The sequence below is a fragment of the Danio aesculapii genome, chromosome 2 (genome assembly GCF_903798145.1).
Source record: "Danio aesculapii chromosome 2, fDanAes4.1, whole genome shotgun sequence".
NCBI lineage: Eukaryota > Metazoa > Chordata > Actinopteri > Cypriniformes > Danionidae > Danio > Danio aesculapii.
Window position 1 is genome coordinate 49,636,081 of NC_079436.1, and position 27,697 is coordinate 49,663,777.

The window sequence follows — 27,697 nt, forward strand, 5'->3', positions numbered from 1 at the left end:
TTGGACATGACCTCAATCATTTTTGTTGTTCACAAATTCACAAATATCGTTACAGCCATTTTACAATTACATTTACATTCTACCTCAATGACGTTTATAAATGCACATTTAATAGTGTAAATATATATAGGACATTTTAACATCAACCTTTTTAACATAGCTTTATTTATTTAGTTATGTACTTTTATATATGTTTTAGTTAAATTATTAATATTGCTTAAATATATCAATAGAAACAACATAAACTGTATTAAAGCGCACAAAACATGTAAACAAGGCTGTGCAGAGCTATACTTTATTACGTTTCTCATTTATTTAATTATTTTATTTTATTATGGTCAGTGATTAAACACTTGTTTACATGCAAGGCATCCAGTTTCAGTCAGATCATATGAGTTCCATCATAAAAGCCGAGACATAATACACCCTTCAGCCTGAAAATCAATCTTCTGGCTATTTCTGTCCTTCATGCCGTGCAAGAGTGAATGCCATCTCTCTATCTGCCTGCTGTCCGCATTGGCTCACAGTGGTTGTGGTCTAGGCCAAAAATAAATATGTCTGCATATTTGCATTTTTGACGCTTCCTCTAATCCTTTTAATGATGTTGTTTTTATTTCAGCTCAAATCGAGGTGATACCGTGTAAGATCTGTGGAGACAAATCCTCCGGGATTCACTACGGTGTAATTACGTGCGAAGGGTGCAAGGTAATAATAACTATTATTGTTTTATCTTTTACAGTGCTATAAAAAAATTATGTATTGACCATAAATTTGCATGAATTGACTTATCAATTTAGTTAAACCCACAGAAGGAAAAATATCCAAAAATATCTGTCAATATTCAATAAAGCAATGTATTATTACCATGCATAATATTATCATGGGAATTTCAGAATGTGAAAATATTTTTTCACTACTTTTTTGTTCCTCACAGCACCAAATGCTTGAATACGTAGTAATTTATTGATTTTCAGGCATAAATTTAATGCTCATAAACACTTATACTACATACTATGAAGCTCCTTTTGTTGAAATTAGTTAGTTTACCAAAACCGATGATGAAAATGACTATTAAAATGTTTATTAATCCTAACATTGGTGCTGTTGATTTCTTTAAAACTAACAGAAAGTCAAAAATGATTTATTTAGTGGAGTCAATAAGTAATGGTGATGTTTTTGTTATTATACCTGTTACCTAACGCTCTTATGTCAGTATAATGATGATACTGTATATCATGATTATTGCTTCAGCTATTTTAGGAACAAGAAAATTTGATCCCCTCAAAAGCATTCTTGTGCTCTACCCTCCTTTTCTTTTATCCCTATGTGTTTGTCGTCTTGTTTTCTGTGTTAGTTTTATATTACTTAGTCATTTGATGCCAGGGCACACCTATAAAACCCTCACCTGATATTAGCCATCCTGCACACTGACGTAATGATGTGTTTTTTTGTTCCAGGGTTTTTTCCGACGCAGCCAGCAGAATAATGCCATGTACTCGTGTTCACGGCAGAGGAACTGCCTGATTGACCGAACCAACCGCAACCGCTGCCAACACTGCCGTCTGCAGAAGTGCCTGGCTCTCGGCATGAGCCGCGATGGTGAGTCTGAATGTTAAACTAGCCCACCGGCTGACTCAAATCTGAATTTTAAGACCCACATGTGTACCCTCAGTATTGAAAGAGTTACATTTTTTCGCCAATCAAAATAGTTTCTAACAAAGCCAGTTGAGAACATTTGTGTGTCCCAGAGCAGCAGTGCTGTGTTTCATTTCTGAAAGATTCTGTATTCTACCTATCAGAGCCAAACAATCAATGATCCATTCATGAAGACAGTCATTTGTTTAGTTTCTAAATGAATCAGCAGTTTTGAATGAATGTTTTGAATATAAGACGCTGCCACCTGCTGGTAATTTCAAAAATATAAATTATAATTGAAAAAAAAATAAAGAAATCCCCCAAAACAGCCCTGTCCATACTTTTTGTATGCTTTGTTTGGTTTTATTTTGTTAACTATTATTATTTGAAACTAATTGGACGATCTTGGTCTAGCTCTATCCAAATGCCTGCATTATATTTAGAGCCATTTGAGGCAGGCTATTCAAAGTGGTTTACATGGTATCATAATAAATAATATTTATGGATGGTCCTAAATAGCTTGACAGATGGGAGATATAAGGTTTCATTTGCTTAGTCCATCTACTGTAATGGAACTAGAAGTGTAAATTTGCAGGTTGCATTATTGTTTTCCTTAAACTGTGTGTGTGTGCGTGCGTGCGTGCATGTACAGTACACACCATTTTGAAAATGAATATTTTTAACCATTTCTCAGTGAATATAGGCAATGTATTTTGGTGCATTTGAACAAAACAGATTTATTAAACAGATATATTTATTAAAATAATATTTTAGTCACATAACATCTTTAGAAATGGAAAGATAATACATTTAAATTCATGCAAATTATTACAAAAAAATTACAAACTACATTTCAACAAAATTTTATATATTTTTTGTTTCTCTTGATTTTTTTCTATTTTTAAAAAAATGGATTTAATATTTTTCCCTGACATATAAATTTGGGCTACTAATTATCAACCATTATTGGAAGTTATTTGTTAGATTAGCTCCATGTTTGGAGCTAACTTATATGCACAAATAGAATATTGTAAAACATTCCATAGAAAATATCAATTTAAATGAGAAATTTGTCTGTGTGTGTGGGGGGGGGGGGGGGTGTACTCATATATGCTGAGCACTGTATATATAAAGTTTAAGGAATGGGTTTGAGTCAGAAACAACTGGAATTAGGCAAGGGCCGGTTAGTTTGGAACAGTAAACAAGTCAGGCTAAATAATTTAAATAAATTGTTGTCTGCTGTCTTCATTAGTTTAAAAAACACAGATTTCTTTACAACTTGATAAGGCATCTTTGGAGATCGTTCTTTTCTTTGGATATAAAGTAAAGCTATTGCACTGTTCCGGTATATAGCACACTTGGATGTTGGTTTATAAGCCATTTGTTTTTCAGATGTTTCCTGAATCGTGTTCTGACCAGGAGCTTTAGATATGGAGGCTCCTTTTCTGCTGGAGATACTGTTGCCCTTAAATAACTCAAGATAAAATAGTTTAGAGCGGTATAACTATTACTTTTATTATATTATATTATATTATATTATATTATATTATATTATATTATATTATATTATATTATATTATATTATATTATATTATATTATATTATTTTATATTATATAACAATCGGTTTTAAAACCTTGCCTTTCCCAAACCGTGGTAAATCGTGAAGCCAGTTATCGTCCCATGCCTACATACAGTATATATTAAAAGTATTATTAAATATTAAGTATATTAAGTATATATTATACAATATATATATATAAAAATATGTATATAGCTAAAAATATTTATGAAATAAATATGATCCCATTCATATGCTTGAGGAAAGTAAATTCTTTAATATTTGTACAGAAAAGCTCACCAAAAATTATCATGTTGTCGTGTTATTATGTTGTTAAATTATCATGTATCAAGTAATGTTTTATTTTATTTAATAGGTTTTAAAATACAATTTGTTATCATGATTTTAATGCTCAAAATGCGTTTGTTTGTTTCTGACTCAAACCCAAAGCTTGAGCATTTTTATAATTTTTGGTGAGCATTTTTCATCTTTCTTTATTGCTTTGAACAATGAAATTCCTTTTTTTTCACAAATATTTTATACAATTCTTCTTTTGCAGTCTCTTTTGTTGACATTATTGCAACCTTGCTAAATAAAATAAACATCAGACGTAAATCTAAAAGCTGTTTACAAACCATCCAACACCTACATCTCTGCCTTCTTCTCTCTCTGTAGCGGTGAAGTTTGGCCGCATGTCGAAGAAGCAGCGGGACAGTCTATACGCAGAGGTCCAGCGGCACCAGCAGCTCACCCAGGATTGCCTGGCGGGTCTGACTGGCCGCGATGAAGCTGAAGACGGAGCCCACAGCCGGCCGTACAGCAGCGGAGGCTCCAGCTCCACCCTCAGCGACCTGGACGACATCGCCACGCTGCCCGACGGCCTGCTGTTCGACCTGCCGCTCACGCCAGAGGAGGCAGGCGAGTACTGCGCTCTGGAGATGCTCAGCAGCGGGACAGGCTCTGGAAGTGGAAGCTCATCATCCAGTCAGAGCTCTCCTGAGCCCAGCGCTGTGGATCTGGCGGACGCAGTGAGGGTGAAGCACGAGTACATCATGCCTGACAACAGCTGTCTCACACACTCTCTGCTGGGCTCCATACCAGACAACTGCTCTCTGCACGATATAGGTGAGATTCACTTCCACTGGTCTTGATCTTTAAAATAGATTGAGAGTCTATTATTTATATATATATATTAATTAATATCCCTATAGAATATATCTATATTTTTTCATTTGTGTTGAGATCAGATATTATACTAAAGAAAAATGTGCTTAATTTTTTGTGCAGAACGGATCACTCAGAATGTGGTGAAGTCTCACCTGGAGACGTGTCAGTACAGCACAGAAGAGCTGAAGAAACACACCTGGAGCCTCTACACACCTGAAGAAACACGCAGCTTCCAGCTCAAGGTACACCAGCATCACTCTACAGCACAAATGAGCCATTCCATGCTAATGACAACCTTGCTGTGGAAATAATAAGGTTTTCACCACAATAATGAAACTATTTGTAAGTAGTGTGTGTAATGTTTATATTTTGCAGTCTTGTAAAACTACTTAAAAGTACCGATTTCACATCGGTCACATCCATAACAAAGCTTTTTCCTCAAAAATACAATTAAGTTAAATAAATAATTTTGGTCTATATAGAGACAACTTTTATTCTTTTGATTAGTGTTTGTTTATATTTATTTTCAGATTTATATTTTTCAGATTTTTTTTAACTCTGTGGTTAGTTGTTTTGGAAAATATAAACAGATGTTTTAAGTTAGGGATAAAGTTCATCCAGGAGGTTGTTATCACTGAATTAAGCCCGACAGTATTATCAGCAGCCCAATGCGAAGTGGAACACTGTTGTAAAGGACTTTGTGAAGGTCTTTATTCTGCAAAATTGACTGTCCTGGATGTACATTATCCCACTCAGTACAAGGCTGCATTCCACAAACCATAAAAATTACACACAAAACATTGTTCTGAGTCGTAATTGTTTATTAAATCTTTAATTAAACGTAAAGCTGACAGAACTGAAAACAGCTGATGCATTATACCTGCACATTATTCAGTCACAATATGGCACCAAACAGTTAAAAATGCAAAGCTGACAGAACCAAAACAGCTGATGCGTTATACATTAAACTGTGTATTGTTCAGTCACGAGATGGCGCCAAACAGTTAAAAACGCAAAGCTGACAGATCCAAAACAGCTGATGGTTTATACACTAACCTGCAGATTATTCAGTCATGAGATGGCACCAAACAATTAAAAACACAAAGCTGACAGAACCAAAACAGCTGATGGTTTATACACTAACCTGCAGATTATTCAGTCATGAGATGGCACCAAACAATTAAAAACACAAAGCTGACAGAACCAAAACAGCTGATGGTTTATACACTAACCTGCAGATTATTCAGTCATGAGATGGCGCCAAACAATTAAAAACACAAAGCTGACAGAACCGAAAACTGCTGATAGATTATACACCAACCTGTTTATTATTTAGCTACAAGATGGCGCCAAACAGTCAAAAACACAAAGCTGACCGAACCAAAATAGCTGATGGAGTATACACTAACCTGTGCACTATGCAGTCACAAGATGGCGCCAAGCAATTAAAAACGCAAAGCTGATATAACCAAAATATCTGATAGATTATACACTAACCTGCACATTATTCAGTCACAAGATGGCGCCAAACAGTCAAAAATGCAAAGCTGATAGGACCAAAACAGCTGGTGGATTATACACTAACCTGTGAACTATTCAGTCACAAGATGGCACTGTTAAAAATAGTCAAAAACCGAGGCGTGACAGACATAAAGATGCATATGAATGTGGATCTAAGTATATGGACGTAAACGTATCTGCTGACAGTCAAGGTGATTCGAAATTCTTGGATCAGCTTGAGTTGTTTAGCGGTTGTTATCTCAGAAAAACACACCTGGGAATGTCACAATTAATCAGAATTAAACTTTCCAGACACCCCTGAAATAAAATACAGTTAACATACAGTATACACATTCTCTGCGAATTTATATTTTATGTTTTACCTGCAAATGCCACACTGTAATTGCTCAAATGTGATAGCACTTGCTGATATGAGGCTGGCTGTTACTGTATGTACTTACAGTGTGTGTGTGTGTGTGTTTTCAGTCTGCAGAGTGGATGTGGCAGCAGTGCGCTCTGCACATCACAAACGCAATCCAGTACGTGGTGGAGTTCGCCAAACGCATCTCTGGGTTCATGGAGCTCTGCCAGAATGACCAGATCATCCTGCTCAAAGCAGGTCAGTTCTGCTTTCCTCTCACAGGGATTACAGTTGACTAATGCCAGATTATACAACAGATTTATCACTCGCATCACTGCCATGATGTGGCCTACTGTGCCCTTTTTAATCGCTTTATTAGTTTAATCACATTTAGTTGTGTTACGATAACACCGTTAGATCATTCAGAACACTCTCAGTTTCTTCAGCACTATATTTCAGCATGGTATTTCTAGAATAATCTGAAGGAAGGTAATAATGTAATGCAGGTAAAGTTGTAATTCTTATATTAATTCTTCTGGGTGTTTGTTGTGGAGGATGCATTGTGAGTCAAAGACTATTTTCAGAATTGTTATATATATATATATATATATAAACAACTGCAAAAAAGCAAATAAAAAGGTAATTCAAGTAATTCAGGCTTGTTTTTTTATATAGTTGTATGCCTCATGCATGTTAAAGTCTGCATACATCTATCAAAGTCTAAATGTGTTGTTAATATTCCAGAATCAAAGTAACATGGGCTCATTCTGAAAATGCAGCCCTATATACATTTCTGGAGATCGCAAATTATGTAGCCAGAAGTACGTATAGCTGCATTTAGTATTTAAAACGAACTCTGCGGGGCGGTATGGCGTCGTTCCTTTTTGCGCTTGCCAGTTGACTGCTTACTTCCATGTGGACGGCTTTTCCGCTGTTATCAGTTTGTCCAGTGGCTCGTCATGTACATCTGAGGATTTGAGATGCAGAGCGAAGTTGAGCGTGACCACAGAATTCGAGTCCGGCGAAGAACGGTTCTAGAAAGCAGGTAAAACAAAAGCCAAAAAATAAAATAAACAATTAAATAACAGGGGGAGAATGTGGTAAAATCTGAAAACGTATTTTCAAAACATTGCGGTTGGGTTTAGGGAAGTGGGTAGATGCTGGTCAATTGGTACTTTTGAAAAAACTATTGGCTGGGTCTAGGAAAGGAGGAGGGTGAGTCAGTCGATTGGTCAGTCAGTCAACAGCGGCCTCTGGTGGATTTACGAGAGAAGAGCAGGCCCATATGACACTTGTGTGAGAAATTTGAGATGTCAAAAAGCCTATACAGCAGCCTCTGGTGGATTCGTGAAAACAAAAACTGAAAAAAACGTAGCTCCTGAGATGTATTTGGCGCTCTCCAGAAATGTATATAGGGGTACATTTTCAGAATGAGCCTGGGTTGCATCAGAGAGTTTTCTAATTTGAATTTACTGTTATATTTATATTTATTTTAGTAAATAGTTTAGTAGCATATTGTCATTTTTATTTTTGTTTGTTGTTAGAAATAAAACTTTTTTTTATATAATTGAGTTTTTGTTTATTGTAAGTGTGTGTGTGTGTAAGCATGTTCGTTTTTGTTGTTAATTGAAGTAACAAAATTATTTTCCTGACTATAATAACCTTAAATTTATTAATTGCAGACACAAAAGTCACAATTAAATGATCTAAATTTAAAATTTGTTATTTCATATGCATAATTATATACATTTATTTATTTTTATAAATTATCTTGAATTACTTTTTAGCTGTTTTCAATTGCAATGTGTGTTTGGAAATATCTTGTGATATAATGCACCTCTCCATTGTTTTACCATTAACTTATGATATATCAGTTAATTAAAATATACACAAACACAATACAATAACTTATTGCATACATAGAGTCACTATTTTCAGCACATTTAATGGCAGGTTAAACCGGATTCTGGTGGTTAGTAAATAAAACTCAGAGTCATGTTCAGAATAACAACATGCAAATGTGGCACAAGTCTTTTGTAAATTTACACAGGGTTTAAATCTATCCATTTTCAATCTTAAATCTGAAATTTGCACTAACGTTTGTCTCCTCTTGTGTTTATTTCTCCAACATTCTGTCTACACCTGATCTTTTGTGCTTACCGTATATTAAAAAAAACATAATTAATGGAAACCCCTATTTTTTGATGCCATTTAAAAACAAAACACTATGACATTTCATTTTGATGGTGTTTGTTATTTCCATATTTGGATCAAATTTTTAACCTTTTTTTTTCTGTGTATTTTTGCACGGTGGAGCATATTCCCGTTTTTCCTTCTCCTCTCCTGCACTCTTTTTTTATCTGTTCTCTCTCTATCCTTCTCTGTCTGTCTATATTTTTTGTTTCTATTTCTTTCTTCCTTTCCCTCCCATCACGGTTTTTTGCCGTTCTCTTTCTCTCTATTACTATTCCAGGATGCCTGGAAGTCCTGCTGATAAGAATGTGTCGCGCCTACAACTCTTCCAACAACACTATGTTTTTTGATGGCAAGTTTGCCAGTCCTCAGCTCTTCAAAGCTCTCGGTGAGTGCCTGAATTTGTGAATCCTATGGTTTTTTAGCACTGTATACAGGGTGTCCATAGAAATAAGGCCTTAATTGGTCTTAAAATGTCTTAGAATATGTGTTTCAGAAATCTAAAGAAGATTTTGTTTCTGTTTTGAAATAGAAGTTATCTTTAGTCAGTTTCAAAAATTGTTTTCAGTTTCTTTTTTTACTTTTTCTATATAATAAAACGTGTTAAGGTAGATTATTGATTATTAATTAGTTGTGTTGTGTGCTTTTTTGTAAGTTCTGTACTATAAAATGATTATACTTTACAATTGGTCTTGAATTTTATTCGGTTTGTTATTTTAAAAAGTCTTAAAAATTCTTAAATATAACTATTAGAAATCTGCAGATTCCACAATATATTATATGTAATAATATGAACAGTTTAGTGGATAGAATACATATGGTTAAACTGCCCCCCAAAAAAGATGAATAAACAATAAGCATAATTGAATATTAGCACCTGGCTATCAAAAATAATGCATTCTTAAGGGAGACACTTAAAAAAACACAGATAAGTTGCCTCAGTGTAAAAGTCATTAGTTTGCATTAGTCACATTATATTATATCTCAATAAAAGAAATCATAAAATTAATTTTATTTCTGCTTATTATTAACAAATACTATAAAATAAATAAATAAATAGTATTCAAAACTGCAAAAATTTTAAAATGCATGTTTAAAACACAAAGAAATCATAGTTTATATTTATAGAATTTGTTATAAATATCAAGTCTAAATTAATTCATTTAAAGAGAAGCTATCTGTGTGTAAAACAAAACACAATATACAAATATTCATATATTTCTTTCATTTATCAACAGTTCATATGTGTGCTGATTTGTGTGCTTTTTTATTTCCTTTTTGTTTATTTAATTATGTAAAAACAATTTTGGATTATAATGATGATATGATGATAACGCTACGGTTACTAAAGTAACCCTTCGTTCCCCGAGGGGGGGAACGGAAATGCTATGTGGAAACTTCCACTATGGGGATTTCGTCAGAATCCAATCATCTGAAAGAGTATAAAAACGGGCCAATGAAATGCCAATGAGTTGGCAGCGTCAGCGTGCACAGCTGGCGTCAATGACAATCAGTCATGCTATAAAGACGCAGCCAGTGCCATGCTCGACATCCTTTTCTAGCTGAAGAGACTTTCACGCTCAACAGCTAAGGGACAATCGTTGTGGCGAAGGAACATAGCATTTCCGTTCCCCCCCTCGGGGAACGAAGGGTTACTTTAGTAACCGTAGCGTTCCCCTTCGGATGGGGAACTCCAATGCTATGTGGAAACTTCCACTATGGGGAAATCTATGGAAAACGCCACAACGAAAGAACCTTACTGCGCCCCTGGCGAAGGGTGTGCCACGCAGTAGAGCAAGCGCACCTACAACGCCCCGAGACACAGTCTTCCAACGTGTCCCCTGGCCCTCACTTACCTGTTCAGAAACGGTTATATTTTTCGGGGAGTCGCAATAACCCTGTAAAAAGGTTTTGATACGACAGTACGTTGGGAAAGCGTTCAGTCCCGATAGGGAGGACGCTGCGGAGCTCACCTGCTACCCAGAGGGGAGACCTGGTGACAATCTATGGACCAGCCCAGAGATGGGGGGGTCCTAGCATAAGGATGGTTAGCGGGGAGGGAAGACACGAGCCTGCCCTAGAAGGGGGGACTATACCGTGGCTGTGTGAACGTATGGGATCGCCAGCGGGGATCACACATAGCAGGCACCTATACCCAGAACGCGGGCTGACCAGCGGGCATGCCGACAACGTAACGGGCCAACACCTGACTCCTCCGCTGAGTCAGGTGCTGGGGGCCTCGGAGGAACTCTGCAGGGTTCGCCAAAGAAATGGGGAACTAAACTGACAAAGCTGAAAAAGCGCACGTATCTCCGGGTTAGGGAGAGTGGCGCAGCAAGCGTGTTTCGACACCTCAACCGAATCGTTTCCTCAATCACCAAGGGTTGCCTAATACCCTTGAGGAAACCGGCTCCACTCGCAGATTGTAACCTTGCAAATGTATTGGGTGTCACCCAACCCGTAGCTCTACAAATGTCTGTCAGAGAGGCGCCGCGTGCTAACGCCCAGGAGGATGCGATGCTCCGTAATGGAGTGCGCTCCCACCCCCGGGGGACACGGCTCACCCTGGCCCAAAGGCGAGGGAGATGGCATCCACTACCCAGTGGGCCAACCTCTGTTTAGATACGGCACTTCCCATCTGCCGACCACTGTAATGGACAAAGAGCTGGTCAGAGGATCTAAGGCTCTGAGTGTGGTCCCCATATATTCGCAAAGCGCGAACAGGACACAACAATGAAAGGGCTGGGTCTGCCTCCTCCGCGGGCAGCGCTTGCAGGCTCACTACCTGATTGTTAAACGGCGTGGTAGGAACCTTGGGCACATAGCCGGGCCGGGGTCTCAGGACAACGTGAGAGTAGGCCGGCCCGAATTCTAGGCACGAGTCACTGACCGAAAATGCCTCCAGGTACCTAACCCTCTTAACCGATGCCAACACGACCAGCAGAGCTGTCTTCAAGGACAGAAATCTCAAGGATACTGAGTCGAGTGGTTCGAAGGGATCCCCACGTAGGCTCGTAGCACTACCGCGAGATCTCAAGAGGGTATGAGAGGGGGGCGGGGGAAAACATCCGCCCCGCACCTCTGAGGAGCTGGATGATGAGGTTATGCCTCCCCACGGTGCCGCCATCCACGCATCATGATGAGCGGAGATGGTGGCCACGTAAACCCTCAGTGTGGAGCGCGACAGCCTTCGCTCCACCTGTCCTGAAGGAAAGAAAGCACAACACTGATCTGGCAAGATCGGGGGTCTTCTCGGCGAGAAGCGCACCACTCAGTGAATAGACTCCACTCCAGGGCGTAGGCATGCCTCGTAGAGGGTGCACTAGCCTGAGTGATGGTATTAACCACCGCCACCGGTAGGTTACCTAAGTCTTCCTCGTCGCGTCTTATGGACCCCACGTGGAGGTTCCACAGAACTAAGCGAGGGTGCCAGATGGTGCCCTGTCCCTGAGAGAGTAGGTCCTCTCTCAAAGGGACTCGCCAGGGGGGGCGTCGCGAGGAGGGAGAGTTCTGATATCCAGGTCCGGTTGGGCCAGGGGCGCAACTAGCAAGACCTGCCCCTCGTCCTCCCTGACCTTGCACAGAAACTGCGCGAGTAGGCTCACTGGGGGGAGTGCATACTTACGCATGACTCGGGGTGGAGTCGCCATTCTCCCGGGGAAGGAGCTGCCGTGAGAGCCTGTTGGCCGCACGGTTGAGCCCATCCGGGGTGTGAATAGCAAGCAGCGACTTCAGCCGCGTATGACTCCAGAGGAGCAGACGGCGAGCGAGCTGAGACATGCAGCGGGAGCGTATACCCCCCCATCTGGATGGAATACGCTACCGCGGCCGTGCTGTCCGTCCTGACCAGCACGTGTTGCCCCCTCAGTCACCGGTAAAAAGCGGCGCAGAGCGAGAAACACTGCCAACAGCTCTAGGCAGTTGATATGCCAATGCAGCTGGGTTCCCCTCCACAGGTCCGCAGCAGCATGCCCGCTACACATGGCCCCCCCACCCCATACTGGAGGCATCTGCCGAAACGACAGCCTGCCTGGACGCCTGACCTAGGGGCACACTGGCCCGTAGGAAGGAGGGGTCCTTTCCAGGGGGTGCGGGTGCGGTGACACAGCGCAGTGACAGTCACTCGGTGTGGGCCCGCGTGCCATGCGCGTCTGGGGACCCGATCGTGAAGCCAATGCTGTAGTGGTCTCATATGGAGCAATCCGAGCGGCGTCGCCGCGGCTACGGATGCCATATGCCCCAGGAGCCTCTGAAATAATTTCAGGGGGACCACTTTTTTTTCTGTCGAACTCTCTCAGACAGTTCAGCATTACCTCGGCGCGCTCTCGTGAGAGGCGCGCCTCCATAGTGATCGAGTCCAGCTCCAACCCGAGAAAGGAGATGCTCTGCACGGGGGCGAGCTTGCTCTTTTCTCGGTTGACCTGAAACCCCAACGGGCGGAGGTGCCGGAGCACCTTGTCTCTGTGCATAATCAATTGCTCCCGAGAGTGGGCTAAAAATCAGCCAGTCATCGAAATAATTGAGCGTGCGGATGCCGGCGAGCCGAAGGGGCGCGAGGGCACCCCCCGCGAGCTTGGTGAAAACTCGCGAAGACAGAGAGAGCCCGAAGGGGAGGACCTTGTATTGCCATGCTCGACCTTCAAACGCAAACAGCAGAAACTGCCGGTGGCGTGGAAGTGTGGAGATATGAAAATACGCGTCCTTCAGATCTATTGCTGCAAACCAATCCTGAGGACGAACGCATCGCGTGATGCGCATCTGCGTAAGCATTCCGAAGCGCAGCCTGTGAAGGCAGCGGTTCAAAATGTGCAGATATAGGATTAGCCATAGCCCACCGCTTTTTTTTTTTTTTTTTTTTTTTTTTGGGGCACGATGAAGTGCGGGCTGTAAAACCCGCGCTCCATCTCGGCTGGAGGGCCGGCTCGATTGCATCCTTCGCCAGGAGGACAGCAATCTCCTCTCGCAAGACAGGGGCGGACGCAGGACTGACCCTGGTCGCCCGTGAACCTGGGAGGCCGTTTAGCGAACTGAATCGCATAGCCGAGTCTGGTCGTATGGATGAGCCATTGCGATGGGCTGGCCCGCGCTAACCAGGCAGGCAGAGCCCCCGCAAATGGTCCCACCCGCACGATCGCTGACGTGCCAGCGGCGGGGCAGCGTGGAGTGAGTGGGCTCATCCGGGGAGCGCTGGGGTCCCACAGGAGAGCAGGAGAGGAGATGTTCTCGTCTCGCACTCAAACTCCAGGAGAGGGGCTGGGAGTGGAGAGAAAGGAGACCGTTCTCTCGTGCTCCATGAGCCATTGGCGAAATGCACCCATCCTGCAAGCTGGAAGGCATAGCGTCCCAGACTGGCAGTGTTCGGGCTGTCACATCCGGAGGAGGGGAAAAGTGCTCTTTCACTGAGGATTTTGATGGCGTTTTTTTTTTTTTTTTTTTTACGCCTTTAAATAACGTGCCCCGCCCTCCAGCGGGGAAAGAGCAAATTCCCTCCTCCCCAGATGGCCCGCCTCAGGGACGCTTCGCGGTCCGTTTTACCGAACTTAACGGCGCCCTGGGCGGGGGACGCTGGTTGCCGGCGCGATGCTCGGCGCAGCCGCGTGGCCGGAGGCGCAGGCGGGGGCGGCGAAGCAAAGCTGCGGGCGGGCGTCCTCGGCGAAAAAGCAGTGGATGTGGATGGCTCGGCGGGGGGGAGCGGTCATACAATCCCGCCGATAGAGACCTCGCCCATCGCCTCCGACTGCTCTATCACCGGCGTGAATTCCTGGGCGAATTCACCGCCAGTGTCGCCGAACAGGCCAGCCTGGGATATGGGTGAGTTAAGAAAGCGAACTTTGTCAACGTCACGCACATCACCAGGTTTAGCCTGAGGTGGCATTCCTGGATCACGGATGTGATCATCGTCCTTCCCAGGGCACACACAGCCGACTTTTTTTTTTTTTTTTTTTTTTGTAAGAGCATAGTCGGTTGCGGTGCGGAGCGCATGCTCAGTCCTGGGTCAGAACCATCCTCGCGCAGCCGGGCCAGCGCCTGCGCTTGGTAGCGCTGGTAGGTGGCCATAGCGTGCATGGTGAGGGGGAAGGCGCACGCAGCACACTGCGTGAGCCTACTGTGCCCATCCAGGAAGAAGGGGATGGGGAGGCTTAGAAGGTCTCGCCTTCATCCTCCACATCACACCCCTCTAATCGGTCCGGCCGCGGAGCTGGGGGATAAACCATCTCCAGAACCACGGCCGAAGCAGCCTGGGGAAGCACAGCCGCAAAGTCTGCTTCTGGATTCGACGCCGCGCTCAAAGTCCCGGAGGGAGCGAGCGGGTTCGAATCCTCGTCAGACCTTGACAGCCCAACCTCCAAGGATGGTGAGGATGGAAGCGCACGCAGATCGGGCAGAAAAAAGTGCCCTCAGGACAGCGTGAGTTTACTGTGCACTTCCGGGAAGAAGGGGACGGGAGGCTTTGAAGGTCTTGCCTCCTTATATCCTCCACATACACCCATCTAGTCGGTCCGGCCGCGGGGCTGGGGGATAAACCATCACCAGACCCACGGCCGAAGCAGCCCGAGAAAGCACGGCCATCACGTCTGCTTTTTAGATGCTAACGCCGCGCTCTCCACCCCGGAGGGAGGGAGCGAGCGGGCTCGCATCCTCATCAGACAATGACAGCCCATCCTCCGATGCAGCGATGGACATCTGACCCCCGGTGTCATCAGGTGAGAGAGCGACCATCCAAGGACGGAGCGCTTCTCTTCACCTGAAGCTTGGATGGAGCGCGTGGAGGAGCGAGAGGTCCACGGCCCGGGGGCGGCGGATTTACTCTCACTGAAACCCTCAGATCTGCCCGAGTGCCAACCGCAGTGCGGGGGACAACTGGGGTGGGTGGCTCTTTTGCAAGAGCGAGCCGCGATCTTAACTGCGCAACAGACATGACATCAGTGATGGCATGCACTGCCCGCGAGCACCGCATTAACATGCTGGACCCCCAGACATGAAACGCTGTGCTCGTGCCCATCATCCGGGGATAGGAAACCACCGCATCCAGAAACGCACGGTCGGAGTGACGTCTTGAAAAAGACGCGCTGCACGACCGTGTTGCTCTTTTAGGAAAGCTTTTTTCCTATATACAAACCGCTCTTGGAGGACCGGACCCAAAGGACGCCAGGCAAGGGAGAAATACCCAGCTCGACCATCTGCCACTGCGTATACGCGCTCTGGACCGGGAGAAGCTGCTTCTCGATCTCTCTCTGTGTAGACACAGGTTGGAGATACCCTCAAAGACTCTCTCAGAAGCTTCGTGAAAGGCTCTGAAAGCGAAAGGAAAGGATGTCGAGCATGGCACTGGCTGCGTCTTTATAGCATGACTGATTGTCATTGACGCCAGCTGTGCACGCTGACGCTGCCAACTCATTGGCATTTCATTGGCCCGTTTTTATACTCTTTCAGATGATTGGATTCTGACGAAATCCCCATAGTGGAAGTTTCCACATAGCATTGGAGTTCCCCATCCGAAGGGGAACCAATTATATTCCGCCAAATACACTACTGTTTACTGTATATTAGTACACCATTTTAAAAATTGCAGCCAATATCAACAACAAACCTTAATATTTTTAATATGACTTATTTGTTCAGACGTACAAAACTTTGTAGAAATGATAATAAAATGCAAATTAACATATTAAATTTATACATATCGCACAGACAAGTAAATACAGGAAAGCACAACAGAGAACAACACATTGTCTGCATTGTCTGCAACTATTCAATGTTACATAACCACACCCAGCCACAAACCCCCGGGAGGAATGAGAATCAAATGAGAAATCTTTACAGTCTCTTTTAAATGTACACAAAATAAACAATGAAACTATATATTGAAGTATATGAATAATGTAAAAGAAAGGAAAGTAAATAACATAAATACCATTCAGGGAGAATACTTGCACAACCAGATGGCACAGTACAACATAAAGCATATTAAGCATATTTTACATTTTTTATTTGTATTTTTTTATTAAGTTTATTTAAACTTGGCAAAAAAAAGTGTATGTTATACTTAAAATGCAAAAGAAAAACATCATGTGATGTGCTTATTAAAATACAGTCAAGCCTGAAATTATTCAAACCCCTGGAAAAATTCTGACTTTATACAACCAGCTAGTTTATATTTAATTTAGTTTTTTTGACCAGAAATGACAGACATCTCCCAAAAGATAATAAGATGATGTACAAGTGGAATCATTGCAGAAAAAATATTTTTTAGCTTTTATTTACATTCCAACAAACACTTTAAATCACAATTTTCCAGGAGTATGAATAATTTTAGGCTGGACTGCATGTAAAACAAAAAGTTATGATACTAAATTTTATTATATTCTATATTATTGGAAATATATTGCTGTCAGTTGGGTCAAACCTAGTGGTTTGAAGGATAGGATCAAAATGTAAACATCTATGATGATTAATGAATATATTGTGGCTTCTCTGTGTATAATAATATATTGTGGATTCTTAAATAGTGTTTATTATATAGATTAAATGTCATCAAATGGTTCTTGTTCTAAAAATGCCTGACAAGATTGTTTTAGTTTATAAACTACTCAGTTGTTACACTGCAAAATGCTATAGTTGGTTGTCTTATGTAGGTCAAAGTAAAATATATCAGTCATATTTGTTTTGCTCAGAATCATTAAACAGGATTTTTCAGTGCTTGAAATCTATTTGAGCGGTTTACTATGCAGGAAGCAGTGTGCTAGTACTCATTTTCAAACACATCCACTTTTGCATTATAATGTAAAACACCAGCAGCCTCTTAAGAGCAAAAGTGGAGGCGTCGCGGATCAATAAGGCACAAGAGCTAATGGGTTTTTAACCCAGTTATTGAATACAAGTGATGCTCTGGTGAGTAATAGCTCATCAAAGTTAAACAGAAGCAGTGCAGAAAGCATAGCATATTGAGTAAATGCATTATCTTGAAGCAAGTTAGCAGAATGATTTGTAGATTATGAAACTTTATTTTTATAATTTTTTTAAAGGGTTTAAAATCAGAAAGAGCTAAAAATTCTATCGTTTTTGTAGAGCAATTACATAACAAAAAAACCATGTTATAGAAATAGTTTATTTGTTCGTTGTTTAAAAGATAGTTCACACAATATTCTATCATCTTTTTCTCATCCTCCACTTTTTTCAAACCCAATTTTAGTTTCCTCCTTTTGTTGAACACAAAAGAAGATATTTTGAAGAATGTTGGAAACCGGTAGCCATTGATTATTTTTTTTCCTACAGTGGATATCAATGGCTACTTGTTTTCAACATTTTGTGTTCAATGAGAAAAAATAAACTCACAAAAGATCTGGATTTACATGTGAGTGAGTAAGGAGCCAATCACACCAAACACACTTTTTCGTTCTGAGAACATGGGGTGCACCGGACTGCCTTTATTTGTTGACAAGAAAAAAAGAAGTGTGATGCGATTTATGTCACTAGGCAACAACAGAATCAGCTGCCTATTTATTTATTTACTTATTTAATGAGGAAAGTCCCATTGAGATACAACAAACTCTTATACTTCTTAAAGAAACTATTGTCTTTTAATGTTGACAACACATTGTTGATCATGTTTTATTGTGCTTTCATATATTGCAACATTTTATGTAATCTGAAATGCTTCTGAGGCCCAGAAGAGGTCACTGGGGAAGGTGGTAACAACAGCCAGTAAATTATTGGGAATAAAACTAAAGACCATTGATAGTATATAGAAAGAAAGGGTACTAAATAAGGCTATCATGATTGTCAATGATTAGAGACATCCTTTATCAAACACCTTCCAATTGGTATCATCAAGTCGTCAATATTGTGTTCCCAGGGGTGTAAGAAATAGGAATAAATATATAATTTATACCCCAAGCAATTAAGTTTTTAAATTCCTCCTCCCTCAGTAGCAGTTGATGGCCAGTAGACTGGATATTTATTTAGAGTAGGGTTTACCATCATTTTAAATGATTTATTTACATTTGAAGTCAAAATTATTAACCCTCTGTTTATTTTTCCTCCAATTTCTGTTTAACGGAGAGATTTTTTTTTCAACACATTTCTAAACATAATATTTTTAATAACTCATTTCTAATAACTGATTTATTTGATCTTATCAAATCTTACCAATTCGTTGGAGTGCAGTGAATGCACTATTCTGTGCTTCGGAATGGCAGTATTTAAATTTCTATCATGTTTCGTCTGGTGCAAACAGCCAAATTGCTCATCAATGCAAATTTGCGCACAAAATAATGCACAAAATGCCCACGGCCATTAGTAAACCATTAAAAAAAGATGCAAAAAGTGCGTTCGGTGTGATCAAGACCTATAGGTTGATTTTTTTGGTGAATTTTTTTTTAAATACTTTTAAAATGTTTTATTGATCTCAGTACCTCAAAATCCAAACAATGACTCATGCATAGTTTACATTTCAATTTGCACATAATATAGCTATACATACAATATTGTGTATAGTAATATAGATGTATGTAAATTTGTATATTTTTATTCTTTATTTACTTCTTTTTATTTAGTTTATTTCTTAATCATCTTTGTTTTTGTGGAAACTTCTGTGACAAAAACAAATTCCTCAACCGTAAACATACCTGGCAACAAAAGCTCTTTCTGATTCTGATGCACACATTTTTTTTCTCCAAAATCTTTTCTATATTTATGCGTCACAATAAGGAAAATAAATCTGTTTGCTACTCTTAAATCTGACTTTGAATGCAGATTTTACGATAAAACTAACAATGCAAACAATACAGTTATAGACACATACATGACGAATACAGTCATAGAAGCCTGTCGTACTTTAAGGGATAGTTCACCCATTAATAAAAATCTACACACTCTCCCCTCACTCTCTCAAGTGGTTGCAAATCTTTAAGAGTTTCTTTCTCCTGTTGATCACAAAAGAAGATATTCTGAAGAAAGCTAAAAACCTGTAACCATTGACTTCCATAGTAAGAAAAAAGCAATACTATGGAGGTCAATGGCTGCTGGTTTTTAACATTGTTTATAAAATTGAATGTAAAAGCAGAGTAAATGATGAACTATCCCTTTTAAATTTCTCTTATTCTCCTCAATTACCTGAAGCTTTGCAACAAGAACATCTTATTTCCTTTCGGAACCCAATAGATTTATAAAAATCATTTCATGCTAAAGAAAATTGCTTCTGGGAAAATGACAAGCCTTCTGGGAAGTGTAATTTATTTCTCCATCTGCAGTATAGTAAGTGGCTTGTGTATATGTTTGCAGGGTGTGATGACCTGGTAAACGCTGTGTTCGAATTGGCTAAAAGTCTGAGTCGTCTTCAGCTGAGCGAGGAGGAAATGGCGTTATACAGCGCCGCGGTTCTGCTAGCTCCAGGTGAGACTCTCGCATTCATGTCTGCTATCAGTTTAGACACTCATTTCCTCAGGGTTTTAAAACCTGGGTTTGTATGCTCACAAATAAAGAAAACAAATGTGCTATGGTTAGGCATGGGCTGGTATAATATTCTGACGGTATGATAACCTTTTATAAAAATCGATGGATTTGCGCATCGATGGATTTGCTCTTCAGTGTTTTGGACTCTATATATTAAACCACACTGAACTGAACTAAACTGAACTGAGCTTAAACTCTGAAAACTGAGCTGACACTGTTCCAATTCACTAAAATCTTCTGTGTGAAGCTGCTTTGATACAATCTACATTGTAAAATCACTATAGAAATAAAGATTAATTGAATAAAAATATCACTGTTTCACACTATCACCTTATTGGTATTGTAATTACTGCCCTACAATATACTTTTTCCCCATTGGATATTTTATTTTAGGAAACATTTTAAAACAGAAAACATGTCAGGCTAAATAATTCAAATAAATTATTTACTTCTGCTATTTTTTTATTAGTTTCAGTAGTAAAAATATCAATATATTGTGAAATATTGCGGTATGTTTGTTTTGTTGCGATAAATATTTCACCAAATTTCACCCAGATCATTTGAATAGCTGTATTTGGAAAGATTTAAATCATTTAAATTGACTGGGATAATCAAGTAATTTTCTATGCAGTGCATCTGCATAACCTCCCAAACTCTGGCACCCGGTACTGAATTACTGAATTATTGAAAAATATCCTTTAATGGTCCGTACTGGCCCAATACCCCCATAAGTTGTTCCGTTTTCTCAGCAGTTGGAATAGAATAACTTTTGCATAGATTATTATAGAGACATCTTTCTTTCTTCCTATGATTACTGACATGTGCAGCAAACACAAAAGATATTTACAGCAACCTAGACCATACAGAACCTGAAAGGTACACTTTCAAATTTGAGTTTACAAACAAAAAAGTGCCTCTTTTTGGAGGGGTTTATTATAACACAGACAACATATACTCTTCTTTTAATCACTTTCAACAGTGTTTTATGAAAATTAAAAAGGGTTTTCTTTACAATGCTACCAAACTTTTGCATTTACACCTCTGCATGTGGATTTGGGAAGCTTTTGAATTTGACTAGGCAAAATCCAGGCGAAAACTTGTACAGAAATTGAACAATCAAATGTAAAACAACATGGCCATCATTGTATAAATAATTATAAAAATAGCAATATTTACTAATATTTGTATCTTTTAATCTTTAATAAATAAACTAATCCTGCGGTGTGACTATTGCAGATACACACATTGCGATATATGGTATATCGTTTAGCCCTAATTAGTTTCAAAAACACTTTTTTTTTACAGCTTTGGATATCTTTCTTGTCTTTGGATATAAAGTAAACTACTGTACTGTTCAGGTCTATAGCATGCTGGTATGTTGGTTTGTTTTTCCAATGTTTACTGATTCATGCTCTGACCTGGAGCTTTTGATGTGGGGGTCTTTTTCTTCTGGAGATATGGTTGCCCTAAAAACTACATAAAATAGTTGTAAAAAAACACATCAAAAACAAAACAAAAACCGTACATATACCGTAGAAATGGTATCACAGAAAATATTTGCAGTTTTTAAACCTTGACCACAGTAAACCTTAAAAAAACAATTATAATCGCATGCCTAGCTACAGTAAGATATTGATGAGATTAAATGAGACGTGTTGTCACAGTTTGCTCTTTGTTTGTGTGGCGTTCAGACCGGCCGTGGTTGACGGAGTCCCAGCAGGTTCAGAAGCTCCAGGAGAAGGTTTACGTGGCTCTTCAGCACAGCCTGCATATGAACGGAGCCACTGTTGAGAAACTGGACAAGGTGAGGAATCAGACACGCATACACATGAAAACTTCATGACTATTCAGCTGGATTTCAGTGGATCTTAAAACAGCCTTAAATCGCTCACTGTAAAAAAAAAAACAGGGTTCAATACAATTCATTCATGTTGTCGATTATACAAATCGATTAAGTTAACAAGTAGATTGAACATGAAACAATTAAGTTGTCCCAAAAAAATCTCAGTTTGAAAAGTTTGAACAAGCAGCAAAATAGGAATTTTTTGAGTGCTTTTCTGTGAATTAAGGCCTTAAAATATTGAGGTCTTGAATAAGAGCAGCAAGTCAAATTACATGATAATAATGTAAACTTTAGATAATGATTAAGCTGCTAAACTGTGTGGCTATCAAGACGATAGATAGATAGATAGATAGATAGATAGATAGATAGATAGATAGATAGATAGATAGATAGATAGATAGATAGATAGATAGATAGATAGATAGATAGATAGATAGATAGATAGATAGATAGATAGATAGATAGATAGATAGATAGATAGATAGATAGATAGATAGATAGATAGATAGATCATTACGTATAATGTTTATGGTGCACATGAAGAGTTCAACAGGTTTTACAGCATCTGTTCATATTTTTACTATGAAATGTTGTTATAAATACAACTCTTGATGTGCTTCCTAGACATTAAATGTAGTTCTCAACACATTGTTGTATTGTTTTCCCTTCAATTTTTATATATATATATTCTTTAGTTAAAAGGTCTTTTAAAAGTCTTCAATTTACTCTTATAAAACCAGCAGAAACCCTGATTTGGGAAAAACATATTTACGTACACTTTATTTTACAGTGTCTTTGTTTCATAACTACAAGTCCATGTCTCTGTAAAGCTACTTTGACACAATTTGCATTATATAAAGCAGAAATATAGAAATAAAAATGATTTGACAAGTACTGAGAAATGTAAATAAAATATCCTGTATCAGTAAAATTTATGTTTAGTGGGTTTATTGTGAGTTTTTAAAGTTAAGATACCATACACAGTGACTATTAAAATCACTATTATAGACTACCATTCAAACGATTTCTTACATGTTCATATGACTTTATACAATGATTTATAAGCATTAGTCAGTCATGATTGTATTCATAAAGATGCAGTCTGCAATGTTAAAACACTGTTATGTTATAGTTACAGACTCCTTAGTAGGTTAACAGATAGTGTTCTGTCAACTAAATGAATGGTTTTATATTGTTAAATAAGTTTTAATACATTATTATTATTATTATTATTATTATTATTATTATGTTGCATAAAGATGCAGTATAAAGATGCAGTCTGCAATGTTAAAACGTTGTTATGTTATAGTTACAGACTTCTTAGTAAGTTAACAGATAGTGTTCAGTCAAATAAATAAAAGGTTTTATATTGTTTTATAAGTTTTAATTCAGTATTATTATTATTATTATTATTATTATTATTATTATTATTATGTAGCCATACATGTCATTATAATACAGTATAATGTTTGTTGTGTCTTTATAGATGCATTTATCGAATGATTATAAATAATTATAAACCAGGTTATATTTCATTATAAGCATGGGCTTCATAGAAAGTGTTACCAGAGTTTTTCAAATATTTCAAATCTAAACTCACCTTTAAAGCATCCAACACTTTATCTTTGTTGTCTCCATCATAATGACGCTCTCATTGTCCTTTGTTCGCAGATGGTGTCTAAACTCCCTCAGATGAAATCGATCTGTAACCTGCATATTGACAAGCTGGAGTTCTTCCGCCTAGTTCATCCCGAGACGGCCTACAATTTCCCTCCTCTGTACAGGGAAGTGTTCGGCAGCGAGATCAACTTCCCAGACTCCACCAACAGTTAGAAAGAGCGAGAGAGTGAGGGAGAGAGAGAATCAGAGTGAGAGAAGGGGAAGTAAAGAGCATGTGTGAACACATGAGAGGACATTATCTCTAAAAACAGCATTTAAAAAAAAAAAAAAAGCTCCAGGGAGAATCTATTACACTGTTAAATACTACCAGCACAAACTCATTCACTACACTACAACAGGGGCCAATCAAGTGTTTCAGATTCCGCAACACGCTCGTATGTACAGTTGAAGTCACAATTATTAGCCTTCCTGTGATTTTTCCTAATTGATGTTTAACAGAGCAAGGAATTTTTTCACAGTATTTCTGATAATATTTTTTCTTCTGGAAAAAGTCTTTTCGGCTAGAATAAAAGCAGTTTTAAATTTTTTAAAAACCATTTTAAGGTCAATATTATTAGCCCCTTTTAGTTTTGCCCATCTACCCTAACTTGCCTTATTAGCCTAGCTAACTAAGCCTTTAAATGTCACTTTAAACTGAATACTAGTATCTTGAAAAATATCTAGTAGAATATTATGTGCTGTCATCATGGCAAAGATAAAATAAATCAATTATGAGTTATTAAAACTATTATGTTTAAAAATGTGTTGGGAAAAAAAATCATCTCTCTGTTAAACAGAAATTGGGGAAAAAGTATACAGGGGTGCTAATAATTCTGACTTAACCTGTAGATTATTCCTGGAGTTGTGCTCTCAGATCTGTTTTTAATTTCATGGAAACACTCCTGAATTACCGATTGTGTACAGATGTAGACAACATGTTGATGTCTAAGCATGCCACTTATTCTGCATCTGTACATTGTTTTTTTTTTCAATAATAGAGGTTTTATAAATGAAGAATTTCAGGATCAAACTCTCTTCCACTGTAACATTCAGGAGAGCACAACGCTTTTTATTTGACGCTTACAACATGCTAGGTGACTGTCACACGTCCCTCCCCGCTGAATCGCTCTTTAAGCACTTATATCGCTTTTTTTTTCCCCCTCCCTCTTCCCTCGTTTTTTCACCCTCAGGTGAATCATGAATGTATCCCCCAAAACAAAAGCACTTATTTTCATTTGAGACCGAATGTACTATAATGCACTTTTGGTCTTGCGTTATGCATCATGAGACTTTATGACAATCCGCTCTGAAACAAACAAACAAAAGCGCCCAGAATGTTAAAAAAACGAAGGGACCAATGTTACCAGAGCTATTTTAAAGGAACATTCTACGTTAAATACAAGCTAAGTTCTCCATTTTTAATATTAATTACCACAATAATATTAAGACATTTTGAAAAACATGTAGTTTTAACAATTAACTTCGAATAATGTCTTCAAACATAATGTATTTAGGAAAAAATATATACATTTATTGTGAATTATCACTTCAGACTACACAATATTTTTGTTTTTGACATTTCTCATGTCATATTATCGTGTTTGACCTGTTCTTAAAATTCTTGAGCAAGTAGCATGAGGCTTCCAGACCAATCATTGCTTGCCGTCTTTAATGACATGCATGATGTCATCAAGCAGGCAGAACTTGGGAGAACTGTATGTGGAAATACGAGCATAAAAAAACAATGGTAACCAAAGCAATTTGTTTTCTGCTGACTGAGGAAAAGCAGTAAAGACATAAAAGCAGGATTATTATTAGCATTTCTATTGCCTTTCTTTAGTTTTTTTAGTTGAAAAGCAAAACCAATGAGATTCTGTTCTGCTATTGGTCAATTTCACAGCAAACTCCTTCATGCAATATAAAAAATGCAATGACAAAAATTGCTTTAACCTATTTTAATAAGCAAATCAGATCTCAACTAATACACAAAGTTTAACTTAATTTTTTTTGTTCGTTTGATTGATGTAAGTCAATGACTAGAGATGACTAGAAACGTTCATTTGATTCAACTAAAACATTTAAGACAGTAAGAATTTATTTACAGTGTTGAAAAGTGACCCAAAAGTGATAAAGCTGGTTATTTTTCAGCACGAATTGAATAGTCCCAGACAGTTCATTTGATTCAACTAAAAAGTTTAAGACAGCAAGAATGTATTAGCAATGTCGAAATGTGACCAAAAAGTGATAAAGCTGGTAATTTTTCAGGGCATATCAAATCGTCCAAGACACAAAATCTGTTTTAATTTATTCATTTATCAAATTAAGCCAAACTATACAAGAAAAAATCTCAATTCTTGCCTCGCAATGCCTATTTCTGTTTAAAAATCGCCACAAAACCAACTTTAAAAGACATTGTGCCAAAATAGGACTGATATTGTGTAGTCTAAACCTACGAACAAAATACAACATACTACCAACCTGATTTCACCAAGTGGGACAAGTACCTGCATTAACATCTATGTTGATCCTGGAACACCATTCCAATCAGCCAATCAGAATTAAGGGATACGTTTACAGTTTATGTGAAGTTTAGGCTTACAGTTAGGTTTAAGCGATTTTACGTGATTGTTATCCAACTATTATTCCCTTCTGATTTTGGAATATTTAACAGTTATGGTTGGGTTCAGGGGTAGGGAATAGGTATGAATTACATTTTCGAACAAAAATTATGTTCCAGGATCAACATAGATGTTAATCCAGGATCGCATCGTACTTGGCAAAATCATGACATGCACAAGATACATGTATAAAAGTCTAAAAAATGAACGTATATTGATAAACGTGCACCTACAGTTTAACGTCTATTGGGCAGCTAAGCCCGTAAAAACACTGTACACTGTAAAAAGTGATTCGTTGAATTTACTTTTAAAAATAGAGGACACTCATTGACTTTATTCACTTTTTAAAAGTACCTAATTGCTTTTTACACTGTAGTTCTTCATTAAATCAGATTTTAACTTGTGTTTAACCTGGAATGTTCCTTCAGTGCTATTTAAACGAACCAGAAATCATAAGTGTGCTAAACTGTTTTCTAATGTGGAATAGAAGTCAGTTCTTTTGACCATCAACCAGATGAACAGTTCGATTGTGCGGTCATGACCAAACATTTGTGAACACCTTTTGTTACAAACAAAAAAAAGCTAAGAAAACCACACAGACCTCACTTCAGCAGTTATTTGCATGATCTCATACCTCATACCTCAATAAAACTTGGTACAGTATTAAACTCAAGCAAACAAGTTCTCACTGCAAAAGCGCTTAACGGCGCGTTTTTATTAATTACAGATGAGAATACAGTTATACATGGTTATGGAGAGAGAAAAAAACAAGAGATCACTTTAAAATTGTCAACTTCTCTGGATGTATTTGGTTCATTATTTATGTGTTTTGAGTAAAAGGTTAATATTTGTTTAATTGTCCACTGAAGCGTTTTTACGCAGATGAAAATGGCAGCAATCTTCTAAAAATGGGGAAAGCTCAGCACTTTGTGTAAAACCAAAGTCCCTTTAGGCAAGTCATTTCACTCAACGACCTTCTTTGAAACTGCTCTCAGGCAGTATGCTCGGTCATTCTGTTAGAATGGGGAAACATCAAATTCTTGCCAAGCTTACGATTAAATTTCATATTAAGTAACAACAATAAGATAAAACAACAACGGTCTTTTTAGCTTCATTTCTAAACATTTGAGTCACACAGAATCTGCAAAGACTCACGTCTGGTTTGAACCCCTCCCCTGGAGAATCATCAGCCTATACTGATCGCTGATTGGCTCTTGTACTAGAACGCGGGGCTTCATTTGCCATATTGACTGGTACACTTTTCCCTATTCGAAACTAAATGAGTGACACATCTTGTGTATTGTTTGATCTTATTCTTCAATACGGAAGTGCATCCGTTTTTGCGATTGTTTTAGAACTTTCGATTTAGTTGACTATTGAAGAAATGACGTAATAATAAAGGACAAAAAATGGTCAAACCACTTGCTATACCAACAAGTGTGTTTAAGACTATACTGTACATGACAAGTTTGCAACATGAAGCCATTTTACTGTCTAAAAATCAATGTATGTGAATGAGACCAGACGTCTCAAGTTAAAAAGATTCCAATGGATTCCCCCTCGTACTTGAAGAATAAGGTCTATAGTCTTTTGTAAAACCCACTAAGTACTGTTTTAAAAAAGCAGCCCTTCCATTGACAACAACAACAACAAATGCTTCAGTAAATACATGCTCCTAACATATGACAACATTTCTTCCAAACTTCA

The 27,697-nt window shown here is 38.8% G+C and overlaps 1 protein-coding gene across 1 annotated transcript in view; it reads left to right on the top strand.

Annotated features, from left to right (window-relative positions):
- rorcb (RAR-related orphan receptor C b) overlaps positions 1–27,637 on the top strand; it is a 41,104-nt gene extending 13,467 nt beyond the window's left edge. The window contains exons 2-10 of the mRNA XM_056481522.1: positions 620–705; positions 1,458–1,599; positions 3,871–4,320; positions 4,483–4,604; positions 6,349–6,481; positions 8,697–8,804; positions 19,700–19,810; positions 21,562–21,674; positions 23,385–27,637. Coding sequence (XP_056337497.1) covers positions 620–705; positions 1,458–1,599; positions 3,871–4,320; positions 4,483–4,604; positions 6,349–6,481; positions 8,697–8,804; positions 19,700–19,810; positions 21,562–21,674; positions 23,385–23,546 — 1,427 coding nt within the window. The 3' untranslated portion in view covers positions 23,547–27,637. The remainder of the gene's footprint in view (positions 1–619; positions 706–1,457; positions 1,600–3,870; positions 4,321–4,482; positions 4,605–6,348; positions 6,482–8,696; positions 8,805–19,699; positions 19,811–21,561; positions 21,675–23,384) is intronic.
- The last annotated feature ends 60 nt before the right edge of the window (positions 27,638–27,697 follow it).